Genomic DNA, 12,865 nt, shown 5'->3' on the forward strand with positions numbered 1-12,865 from the left:
AGGGAGAGAATGAGTAGGACAAGAAAAGAGAAGTACCGATTTGATCTAAATTACTCCGAGTTACTATGTGTGCGTTATTTATTTATTTATTTATTAGGGAATGAGTAGGGCAAGGAAATGAAAGAATCGGTTTGATTTAAATTATTTCAAATAGGTTGCTTGGAGAGAAAATAAAAACAACGTAGGGATGGAAGTGATGGAAGCGGACGGACGTGGCAAGTCTTCTTTAATAAAAGAGATATGGGTAAAGCTACTGAGTGGAGCACGCAACTGAGTTTAAGTGCTGGTTCAGCTCACGTGCTAGCTCATTAATTTAGGTTTTAGAATTCCTAGTATCTTTAGAGCGTGTTTGGATTCCCTCCACTCCTCAAATTCTTGACTCTCCTCTGTGAGCTCATTGATTCAGATTCTAGAGTTGGTAGCATCTTTAGAGCATCTCTAGTGGATGGTGTATATGGAGGTGGATGGTAAATATACACGATGCAAACTGAAAAACGCTTCCCAGTGGATCGTGTATACTGGCGTGTAAGTTTTACACGTCCACCCACGAGGCTACTCCTCGTGGAAATAAACACGCCTGGGCCACGCTCGTGGAAGACAGAAACGAGCTGCTCCCGCCATCCTCCCGCCTCCGTCCACAGGCCATCGAAGCTCGCCGGCGACCACTCCCCTCTGGTAAGCTCTCTCTCTCCCTTCTATTTTCCATTCCCGTCGGTAGAGAGGAGGCGCGGGACGTCGGGCGGCCTCCACACCGCTGGCCAGATCTGGCGGCGGCGGATCTGGCGGCGGCGGCGCGCGCCATGGAGAGGGGAGGGCGGGGAGAGAGGGGCTGGGGCCGCTGCTGAAATGTGGCGGCGGCGGTGGCGCGCGCCATGGAGAGGGGAGGGCGGGGAGAGAGGGGCTGGGGCCGCTGCTGAAGTGCGGTGGCGGCGGCGGCGCGCGCCATGGAGATGGGAGGGCGGGGAGAGAGGGGCTGGGGCCGCTGCGTGAAGGGAGAGGGGCTGGGGTGGGGCGGCGGCGGCCTGGAGGCTCAGCTCGGCGGGGAAAGAGGGGCTGGAGGGAGAGAGCTCGGTGGGGAGGGCTGGGGTGGGGCGGAGGCTGGAGGGAGAGAGCTCTGTAGGGAAAAATTCTGAAACTACTACCAAAATTATATTGATTTGCTAACATATTTGTTGATTCATGTGTGTATTTGTTGATTGTTTGCAGATGGATGGTGATGAAAGCTTCTTGGACACCATGGGTTTTGGTTACACACAAACACAACTAGAAAGTCCAATTGAAGAGCAACCAACCCCATCAACTCAACATCAAGCAACACCAATAACAGAGAAAGCAAAATCCAACAAAGGAAAAAATTGGTCTAGTGAGGAGGACAAGATTTTGATAGCAGCATGGGGAAATGCAAGTTTGGATAGTGTCGGGACAGATCAAAACAGAGATGCTTATTGGGCTAGAATTTTAGAGTACTACAACTCACACAAGATGTCATCATGGCCGGAGCGTAATGATAATGCAATCAATTGCCGTTACACATTGATTAACAAAGATACCGCTAGATTTTGTGGTTGCCTTCAGCAGATTTTAAATAGGGAAGAAAGCGGAAGGACTATAGAAGAAAAGGTATGTGTCTATCTTGTACTTCTATATGTGTTGTGCAATATTCTATATGTGATGTGCAGATTTTCACAATACATTTGTATGTGCAGACAAACGATGCACACATTATGTTCAAGGAAATGGATCTTAAAAAGAAGAAGCCTTTCACATTGATGCATTGCTATGTCGAGCTTTCGAAGTATCCAAAGTGGCAGACAAAAGAACTTGAAACTTCTCGTAAGAAACAAAAGAAGACTGTAGGTGCAAGTCCGGGCACATTCACCAATGATCTAGCTGATGCATCCTCAGTACGCACTGATGCTACCTCGATACACAGGGATGCTCTTGAACATTAGCAAAGACCTGATGGTGTGAAGGACAAACTGCGGAAAGGTAAAGCTGATGACAGTGCTTGCAAGTTGTCATTAGAAACTGTGTGGGCAGCAAAGCAAGAGAAGGATGACATCAAAGAGGCGGCAAAAAATGATCGCTATGCACAGCAATTTGAATTGCGAAAAAAGGAGATTGCGCTGAAAAAGGAGGATGCACGAAACGAGAGGGAGGATGCACGGAGACAGTTTGAATTAGATGAGAGGGTCATGCTCATAGACACTTGTGGTATGACTGATATGCAAAAGCAGTTCTACCAAGCTAAGCAGAATGAGATCCTTGCTCGTCGCCTAGAGTAAGAACTATTTGATGCTTTATCCTAGTTGTTGTAAGAACTATTTGATGCTTTGTCCTAATTGTTGTAAGAACTATTTGATGCTTTATCCTAGTTGTTGTAAGAACTATTTGATAATTTATCTTAGTTGTTGTAAGAACTATTTGATGCTTTATCCTAGTTGAAAATATAGCCGTTTGAAAATATAGCCGTTGGAATATACACGTCCTGATTCCCACGTCATGTATACACGTTCCACTCAAAAACTGAAAGGTGTAAAATTTAACAAGGTGTATATGGACGTGTATATGAAGATATACACGTCCAAATTTACACGTTCCACTAGAGATGCTCTTAGAGCATCTCTAGTGGATGGTGTATATAGAGGTGGATGGTAAATATACACGTTGCTAGCAGAAAAATGCCTCCCAGTGGAACGTGTATACGGGCGTGGAAGTTATACACGTCCATCCACGAGGCTACTCGTCGTGCAAATAAACACGATGCAGCCACGCTCGTGGCGCTGTGCGGGGCGCTGTGCGTGCAGGCGGGCTGGCTGGCGGCGGCGCTGTGCGGGGCGGGGTGCGGGCGGCGGCGCTGTGCGGGCTGGCTGGCGGTGGCGCTGTGCGGGCGGCGGGGCGACGCTGCGGGTTGCGGGGCGGCGGCGGGGCGGGGTGCGGGGCGGCGGCGGTGCGGGGCGGGCTGCTGGCGGGGTGCGGGCGGGCTGGCGGTGGCGTTGTGCGGGAGGCGGGGCGGGGGTGCGGGGCAACGGCGGGGTGCGGGGCGGCGGCGGTGCGGGGCGGGCTGCTGGCGGGCTGGCGGTGGCGTTGTGCGGGCGGCGGGGCGGGGTGCGGGGCGGCGGCGGTGCGGGGCGGGCTGCTGGCGGGGTGCGGGCGGGCGGCGGTGTGTGCGGGCGGGCGGGCGGCGCTGCGTGGGGGAGGCGCTCCGTGCGGGCGTGCGAGATGCAGGGCGAGATTTTTGCACGTCCTAATTTCCACGTCGTGTATACACGTTTCACTGAAAAATTGAAAGGTGTAAAATTTAACAAGGTGTATATGGACGTGTATATGAAGATATACACGTTCAAATTTACACGTTCCACTAGAGATGCTCTTAGAGCGTGTTCGGATCCCCTCCACTCCTCTAATTCCTTGACTCTGCTCCACGTTCATGCTTTACTAGCTCTACACGCTAAATCTTGATTTGACAGTACGTTCCGTAACTAGGTTCACTCGACTCCACTGATCCACTCTATACACTCACAATGAGCCAGCTGGGAGATCGAACGCTGGGATGCATTCTCTGTTTGCTTTCAGTATATCTGCATCTGAGCAAACATCTGAGCGCAAGGAAAATTATCAATTCTTCGCTGCCCCAAATACGAGTTCAAACATCTGAGCGCAAGGAAAATTATCAATTCTATATCTTTCAGCCTTCAATGCAATGCACGTACATACTTCTCATACGATTTCCCGCGTAACCAATCTTGGGAGAAAGTAAAAAATCACATAATCAAATTTGTCACGAGTTCAAACATCTGAGCGCAAGGAAAATTATCAATTCTTCGCTGCCCCAAATGGCAAGCTATACACACATAAGCAACATTATCATAGGTTCAAATTATCTCACGCGAGAAAAATGAACAGTTCCTCACAAAACCGCAAACTGAGAGCGCACACAATCAAAGTTACAACGGTTTTACATATCTCACATAGATTATTATTTTCACAATTCTCACGGTTTGGCACTAAGTGGCAAGAACAAAAGAATGAGTTTGCGCCTGAGCATGGGAATCAGCCGAAAATATGGATGTTCAGTTGTGGTGTCATCCTAATCCACATAATCATCAACTGACCCAAATCTGCTCGAGTCCCATCCTCAACAAGCTGGTCCTCAATCCTCAGGCTGAAGGATGGAGAAGGGGAAAAGTAGAAATTAGGAGGGTGACAAGAATCAGAAGAATCTGAGGTAAACAACCAGATCATCAAAGCAAATTGTGTCGTAACATTTTGCTAGTCACACAGACGAATATAAATGATAAACATGATTTGGTACCATAACAAAATACACACAGCCTATCAGAAGTTCTATTAAGAGCTGAACTAGGCCAGGTTTGTTCAGAACAAAACAACAATTGCCCAAAACCCATTAAGACTGCGAGAGGCCGAAAGTTGGTCTCTAGCCAGCCACCATCTCTAGAACAACAAGTCCGTAGTGAAATATTTAGACACGGAGACACAAAGCATGCGAAATTGGCATTTTTTCCGTAAAATAACAGAGGCAGCTCGCTGTACAGGATTTAGGAAGAAACCCAATAATGGTTGAGATTCAAACGTGGTTACTCAGAAGCATTGCAGGCATGAATACAGATGTAGCCAGGTTCTGCAGACTACCAGCAATCTCAGCCGCCAGAACTCAGAAGATAACAAGACCATTCAGGCAATACCAACAAATGCAAACCAAACCTCTGTAAATAAAAAACAGATAGACAGAAACATGCAACCATTTGGCAAAAGCAGCAGAAAAACAAGTGCAATCTAATAACTTGCATTTCACAACAAATCAGTCTCAGGGCACAGGAGTTTAGCAGAAGCAGGAATAGAAATACAGTAATTAAACGACAGACAGATCATTGCTCGCCCGGGATAAGAGTCTGAAGCAACAAAAGCAATGACCGCGAACAAAATCCTTCAGCTAGATAGCGCCTATTTCTTCTTGATGGCAGCCTTGGTAACCTTGGCACCGGTGGGGTCCTTCTTCTCCACGCCCTTGATGACACCGACAGCAACCGTTTGTCTCATGTCACGCACGGCAAAACGGCCAAGAGGAGGGTAGGTGGCAAAGGTCTCCACAACCATGGGCTTGGTGGGAATCATCTTCACGATACCAGCATCACCGTTCTTGAGGAACTTGGGCAGCGCCTCCAGCTCCTTACCAGATCGCCTGTCGATCTTGGTCACCAGCTCAGCAAACTTGACAGCAATGTGGGAGGTGTGGCAGTCCAGCACTGGGGCATAGCCATTGCCGATCTGACCAGGGTGGTTCATGATGATGACCTGGGAGGTGAAGTTGGCTGCCTCCTTGGCAGGGTCATCCTTGGAGTTGGATGCAACAAACCCACGCTTCAGATCCTTGACGGCAACGTTCTTGACATTGAAGCCGACATTGTCACCGGGAAGCGCCTCCAGGAGAGACTCATGGTGCATCTCAACAGACTTGACCTCAGTTGTCAAACCAGTGGGCCCAAAGGTAACAACCATACCAGGCTTGATGACACCAGTCTCAACACGGCCCACGGGCACAGTTCCAATGCCACCAATCTTGTAAACATCCTGAAGGGGAAGACGCAGGGGCTTGTCTGAGGGCCTCTTGGGCTCATTGATCTGGTCAAGAGCCTCAAGAAGGGTAGGGCCCTTGTACCAGTCAAGGTTGGTGGACCTCTCAATCATGTTGTCACCCTCAAACCCAGAGATGGGGACGAAGGGAACCTTGTCAGGGTTGTAGCCGACCTTCTTCAGGTAGGAAGAGACTTCCTTGACGATTTCCTCATAACGGGCCTTCGAGTACTTGGGTGTGGTGGCGTCCATCTGTAACAGAACCAGAGCAAGCACATCAGACCAACACAACTGAATTACTAGTATATAAAGATGCAAACAAATATAAGAAACAGCGAACATGTGATGCAAACAAATATAAGAAACAGCGAACATGTATAGCAATCAAGTGATGGAAGTTGCAGGAATAAGAGATAATGAGCAAGCAAGCTGTTTAGAACATATAAATTAAGATACAATGAGAACTAATCAGTTAAGTGATGATATTAAATCACCCAAAATTTGGCAACATGACAAAAGTTAATTAATTACAATACAATTCAGGAGTACTACTGAAGCTGGGCATTTCCTAAGTAACTCTGAGTATTCACATCAAGCATGTAGAACAACACTACAAATCTAAATTAGATACAACAAGGCGATCTACATATATATTATAGAATAACTAATGAGTGTTGCAAGATAATCAGACTTAGACAAATGTCAAATCAGTTTAAAGGATGTTTAGCATTGGAAGTGGAATGGCATGTATACCTTGTTGCAGCAGCAGATCATCTGCTTCACTCCAAGAGTGAAAGCAAGGAGGGCATGCTCGCGGGTCTGGCCATCCTTGGAGATACCGGCCTCAAAACCACCAGTGGTGGAGTCAATGATGAGCACAGCACAGTCAGCCTGGGAGGTACCAGTAATCATGTTCTTGATGAAGTCACGGTGACCAGGGGCATCAATGACGGTGCAGTAGTACTTGGTGGTCTCGAACTTCCACAGGGCAATATCAATGGTGATACCCCTCTCACGCTCGGCCTTGAGCTTGTCAAGCACCCAGGCGTACTTGAATGACCTCTTGTTCATCTCAGCGGCTTCCTTCTCGAACCTCTCGATCACACGCTTGTCAATACCTCCAAGCTTGTAGATCAGATGGCCAGTGGTGGTCGACTTGCCGGAGTCGACATGTCCAATGACCACGATGTTGATGTGAGTCTTCTCCTTACCCATGGCTGAACGTGCTTAGCTAGCAAACAGAAACATCAAGGTAAGCAGGTGATGGAAACAACGGATCCAAGTGAACATGTGAAACGACCATACAGACAAGCAGATGATGCATTTAACGAGGTGGAATTACACTTGAAGCAATCAGTCTGCAGGTACTTCTTAGATCTAAGAATTACTGCGGTAATAACGCTAACAACAGACAAATCTAATCAATTATCACCATACAAGGACACGATGAAATTCATGCTGTCAACTCTCCTAGAGAACTCAAAGATCCTACAGAACCCTAAGTACTACACGGATCCATCTAACAACACATGCAACGAAGCACGGAGATGATTCGGGAACATCCCTCGACGCCAAATCGGAACAGAAACAGTAAAAACCTACAGATCAAGGCTACGGCACGAGCTTACAGATATTCATCAAAATTAAAGACGAAAAAAGTCATGCATCCGCGCATATATGAACCTGCGGCTAGATCTACCCGCAGATTTACCTCTACTAAGCACAGGCACCCGCGCAAAACAGAACGCGGTGCTCAGCAGAGAAAATCCTTCAAACCGCGGAGGAAATCGACATGCAGCACCTCAAAAAGAGAGTAAAACTCGATCTACTCGCAGGCCACAGCTACTGCACAGAAGCAGGCACGCAGATCTGAAAGCTATGCGAGACAACGGACGACGAATCGAAGCAGGGAGGGGGAAAGGATCGGATGCTCACCTCCAAGGAAGGATGGAGAAGGAACCGAGAGGGGGCGGCGGCGGGGTGGGGGGGACTGAGAGGAGGGGTTCGGACGGGAGGAATGGCCCTATATATGGACAGCGATGGGCGCTAGGGTTTCTTCTCGGCCGTCGGATCCGGGTCCGATGGATGCCGACTTTAGGGAGGCCTTCGTGGGCGATTTGCTTTTTCTTTTTTCCTCGCTAAGGTAAATGCTAACGTGTAATGCACGTTTTCTCAAATTTTATCAAAGTTGTGGTCGGACAAACGGTTTGTAGAAACTACTACTCCCTCCGTTCCTAAATATAAGACCTTTTAGCCATTTCACTAGAAGACTACATACAAAGCAAAATGAATGAATCTACACTCTAAAATATGTTTATATGCATTCGTATGTAGTTTATACTATAATCTTTAAAAGATCTTATATTTAGGAACGGAAGAAGTAGTAAATATGTTTGTTGCATGCGTTTCAACCGATTCATTGCGGAACAAACACTTAGGTGCAGCAAGCATATCTAGTCATGTGTATGCAATTAAGCTAATTGATAACTGAAGAAAGAGGAGAATACATGAAACTTCAAGAATTACTTTAGCATCATGCCCAAGAATTACCGTAACCAAGTCAAAGCCACAATGTCCAGGTATATGTAGTCAGCAACATGAAATTTGTTGGTCTAATCCTTGGCTAGTAACATTATTTTTTCAGAAAAAAAAACTGAAACAAGGGCTTGTATCATATCAGCAAAACTGGAATTGTGAGCAATCGGAAGTAGCACCAATTTTCAGAAAAAATAAACTGAAACAAAGATAGATCCAAGGTGGGGGAATGAGTTACATTCATTATACAGCAGGTCAAACAAAGAAAAATTGGTTGAATTCATGCAGCAAAGACATGCATGACCTTTGGTAACATCTAAATTTATCAAATCAATCATGTATTTTTGTGTAACATCTTCTTTTGGAATAAAAAACTATGACCCATTAAATATGACAATTCGAACTTAGTCTTATCAACTCACTTTTTTTTTGAAACCTACACTAATGATTGTAATAACAACACAAAAGAGGCATGCATAGCCTGTTGCATTTGGCAGACGGGCTGTAGGGAGCCCTTTGTTTCAGTGATCTATTCGAGATCCTTTCAGTGGCAATGTTGGTAAGTTATTCAGTACATGGATTTTGTCACAACCATCATTTATTTCAGTGTCTATCCGAATATACTGCACATCTGTTTGGCTGTGTGCCCTGTTTCTGGAGCGGATCAGTACCTACTCCACTACACTTTTCTTTGTGTTGCAACAGAAGCAGAAGCAGGCCTGTGGGATGGACGCTGACGATCAGCTCGTCCGTGTTCCCCCACATGCCCGACGAGCAGCTCGTCCGTGCTGCCCGCATGGCTGACGAGCAGCTGTAGCCGGGTGTCGCGCGAGATGCAATGGATCCTGTCGATCTTGTCCAGATTCGGTGACAGCGGAGAAAGCACGGACATTGAGGAGCGGAGGGACGGGGGAGCAAACGGTGGAGGTATGGGGGCGCGGCGGCAGAGGAGCCGTCATGGAAGGTCACTACGTTGGCATTGACAGCGGGCGAGAGCGCGCGTCCGACGGCCCCGTCTCCATGCCTCCTCTCTGTTCGTCGCCATGGAAAAATAAATGCCAAAGAAAATTGGCCCATGCAAGTCTCGAACGTGCGACCTAACCAGCTGAGCTAATAGGTCATTGTTAGATATTTTAGAGAGAATTCCAATATAGTATGGTGTGACAAGATTAGTTAGGAATAATACAAGAGTAGTTTTTCTTTTTTTAGAGAACAACACAAGAGTAGTTGGGAAACAATTGTACGTCCGAGTGTGACATTAGCCTCCGTAGCGCATGGATGATTGAATATTATGGTGTTCAGGGTTTTGGCTGAAAACATCTACACTGCCACGGTAATTCAGCCCCCATCTTTCTAAAAAAAGAGTAATTCAACTCCGAAACGCTCAATGACAATGTACAAGTTATCATTTACGGATATATGGAACAAACGGATGACTCATCAGAGGCCCTCACGCCTATGCCGGTTTCAGAGTTGACAGCATGTCTGAAACAACTTAGCACACCCAACATTACTGATAAGCACCTAAAAACTGGTTTCATCTCTACTATTCAGGACTTGCACTGGCCAGGGACTCCAAGACGCACCTCTTCAGCTCCTGGAACTCTGCTCCAGACAGGGATGCTTCAACCAAAAACCTGCATAACGTTGCCTCAGATGCTTCGTCGTAGTCCTTCCTCCTCTTCAGAACCAGATGGTCGCTGAGCTCCGACACTGCTGGATTGATTGTCATGTCGAGAAATTCCTGGCTCGCCTTTCCAGAAGTCTGCTTCTCGGCATAGCACTGGTCGATCGAACATTTGGGAGGGAGATAAAAATATTAAGCCGATAGTCTAGTTCTAGATTAAAAATAAAACTGAGGTTGCATTTGCAGTATTGTACCTGTAGTAGAAGGAATACTCTCTTGGCAAATTCAGAGATAAGAACAATGAAAGGTTTGTTATTCTCTTGCAAGAAGATACAGGCATTTGAGACAACCTGTGACAGATCCTCCAGGCCGCTCCTCCTTCAAATACAAAGCCGCTTACTGGGTACTGCACCAACTGAGAAATGCTGACACCGTTCCCTACGATTGTTAGTTCCTCTGTTGGCGCCTTTTCGACTGGATATTGCACTTTCAGATAGTATGCGTGACAAGCAATATTTGTGAGAGGGGAGCATAAGGCAGAGATAATCAATGAAGTTTGAGTATGACTAACTTGCAAGTGGAGGTGATTGATTGTTGCAAAGGCACCCACACTATTATAGCCAACTCTGAAGAAGGGATTTCTTGCCTCCTTCGCGACGTGCATGGCCAGTAAGAAGCTCTCTTGATCAACCCATTGCGGTAAGCATTCCTGGACTTGAGGGATCAAAAGCACATGACAGTACCCAATTGGGCTCACCTGTGACACAAAATACTGAAATGAAAAATTAGTTTTCAATCTGTCCGAGGTAGAAGTAATATCAGAGATGGAGACACACTAACGTTGATCAAAATGCTGCTAGGAAAAGCTGAAACAGTGGGAGGAGCTCCGTCAAAATACTGGGCAGAATCATTCTCAGTTTCTTGGAACCTGAAGATCACCTCCTCTGATTTAACTTTAGTGAAATTGAACTTCTCACTATGAAATGGCTGGAGGACTTGGTTCATTCCAAATTCAGTTGGCCGCTTCTTCTGGTCACGCCCTTTTATCAATGTTGCAACAAAATTGTGTTCTCCATGTAGCACCTGTGACAGTAACAAATTCAGCTAGGGAAAGCAGATCTGTGGGATGGACGCTGATGAGCAGCTTGTCCGTGTTCCCCACATGCCCGACGAGCAGCTCGTCCGTGCTCCCCGCATGGCCGACGAGCAGCTGCAGCCGGGTGTCGCAAGAGATGCGATGGATCATGTCGATCTTGTCCAGATTCGGTGACGACGGAGAAAGCACGGGCACCGCAGAGCGGAGGGACAGGGGAGCAAACGGTGGAGGTATGGGGGCGCGGCGGCAGAGGAGTCGCCATGGAAGGTCATTACGTCAGCGTTGACAGCGGGCGAGCATGGACGTCCGACGGCACCGCCTCCATGCCTCCCCTCTGCTCGTCGCCATGGACGGTCACTGCATCGGCGTTGATTGCTCGCGAGCGCGGGCGTTTGACACCCCGCCTCCGTGCCTCCCCTCTGCTCCTCCTCTCGACCGGGCAGCGTGCTCGCTGCATCCTTCACGTGCTCGCCGCCGTCGTCCTGCTCCCGATCCGATCGGGAGCGCCGCTGCTCGATCTGCCGCCCCAAAAAATGTTGAATCGTTTTTTCATAACTCAATGAGGATTGCGGGTTGAATATCCAAAAACATCAAAGACTTTTTTGCAAAACAGCAGCGACGTACGACACAAGCAGTAGTTGCTTTATTATTAAGGAGAGATATTTGCACCGGATAATAAAAGAGAACATAGGGACAATGTCATGGGATCATCCTTTGTAATTCCTATATATTTTTACTACGGGTCCATGTGTTTTCAAACATAATTGATGCTCGCTCTGCAAACTACTTCTTCAGTCTCAAAATAAACGACTCAAAAATGGCTCAACTTTGTATTAAATTTAGGATAAAGTTGAGTTATTTTTAAGTCACTTATTTTGTACAAAGTTAAATCATTTTTAAGTCATTTATTTTGAGACGGATGGAGTACATAATATATAAGGCAACTTATTTCACTAATGGGATAGCACATCTCTATTTATATATCTTTGTCCCCATCATTAATTTCTCACCGCCCCAAGGCGCCCGGCGATGGATCAAAGCCGGCAACCGCCCCGGCGCGCCTCCCGGCGACGGATTCGGGACGACAACTACTCCCTTCCTCCCCCGCGACTAGTTGCCTCCAATACACTCCCTTACAACTTAGGGTCCGTCGAGCCCGAGCCGCCATGCTCCCACTTTCCTCTCCTCTACGTCAAGATCGATGATGAGCTCATCGGCGCCTGCTCTTTGCCGACCATTCTTTCCTCATCTTCATGTGTTCTACCCAACCGCCCCGCGACATGCACTAGACGGTGGTGAAGTCATGAAGTTTGTCATGTTCGTCACATCGTGTACCACATCGATGCTGGTCCCCCATCCCCATGACCGTACCATCCTTTATTTTCTCTGTGTCGTTGACCATGGCGGCCATGAGGCTGGAAGGGGCCTCGTGGACCCGAGAATGTGAGAGGAGCAGTAGCACCAGCGATGACTCCCCACGAAGATCGTAGTGTGGTGCACTCCTCTATGGATTCCTCTACCATGGAGTTCAAAGTTTTTGCACTTTTTGTTTTGGATTTTTTATGTGCAAAAACATAGTTCAATGCAGTTCTTTCTACTCTTTGAGTTTAGGTTCTCGGGTTGATGTTTGCATCCAGGTTGTAAAAAATTGCATGCGTCAAGTGCAATTCAGAATTTACATGTCCATCTCTCGGTTTCCATTGTAGTTCATTCGAGTATAATTTTTATGTGTTCGATTCAGTTATCTTTGTTTTGCTCTATGTCATGCGGCTATAGTTTCTCAATCTCCTTCTTATTGGCGTCTGCCCCGTCGATATAGGTAGTTGAGTGGGGATTGGTGGTATCATCGAGCGTCTAGATGACAAGTTCCCTTCACAAGCTAGTGCTCTGCTCCTCGTGCGCTGGTGGTTGTGCTACAACGACATGAAGTTTGCTGGGTTGTGTCATGCGGAGGTACATATGTTGATTTGAGTTGTATACCAGTGTTTGTTGTAATGTCTAGAGAAGATTAT

The 12,865-nt window shown here is 47.1% G+C and overlaps 1 protein-coding gene and 2 pseudogenes across 1 annotated transcript; 1 reads left to right on the forward strand and 2 right to left on the reverse strand.

Moving 5' to 3' along the window:
- Positions 1 to 1,482: 1,482 nt before the first annotated feature.
- LOC123398595 lies at positions 1,483 to 2,329 on the forward strand (annotated as a pseudogene).
- Positions 2,330 to 4,783: 2,454 nt separating this feature from the next.
- On the reverse strand, positions 4,784 to 7,619 carry LOC123452502 (elongation factor 1-alpha). Its single transcript, XM_045129158.1, has 3 exons — positions 7,531 to 7,619; positions 6,349 to 6,826; positions 4,784 to 5,847 (listed from the first exon to the last, which is right to left on the reverse strand). Exons 2-3 carry the CDS (start codon positions 6,808 to 6,810, stop codon positions 4,966 to 4,968), a joined length of 1,344 nt encoding a protein of 447 aa, XP_044985093.1. The 5' UTR covers positions 6,811 to 6,826; positions 7,531 to 7,619; the 3' UTR covers positions 4,784 to 4,965.
- A 1,998-nt stretch (positions 7,620 to 9,617) lies between these two features.
- On the reverse strand, positions 9,618 to 11,003 carry LOC123397186 (annotated as a pseudogene).
- Positions 11,004 to 12,865: the final 1,862 nt, after the last annotated feature.

This window comes from Hordeum vulgare, chromosome 5H (genome assembly GCF_904849725.1).
Source record: "Hordeum vulgare subsp. vulgare chromosome 5H, MorexV3_pseudomolecules_assembly, whole genome shotgun sequence".
Taxonomy (NCBI): domain Eukaryota; kingdom Viridiplantae; phylum Streptophyta; class Magnoliopsida; order Poales; family Poaceae; genus Hordeum; species Hordeum vulgare.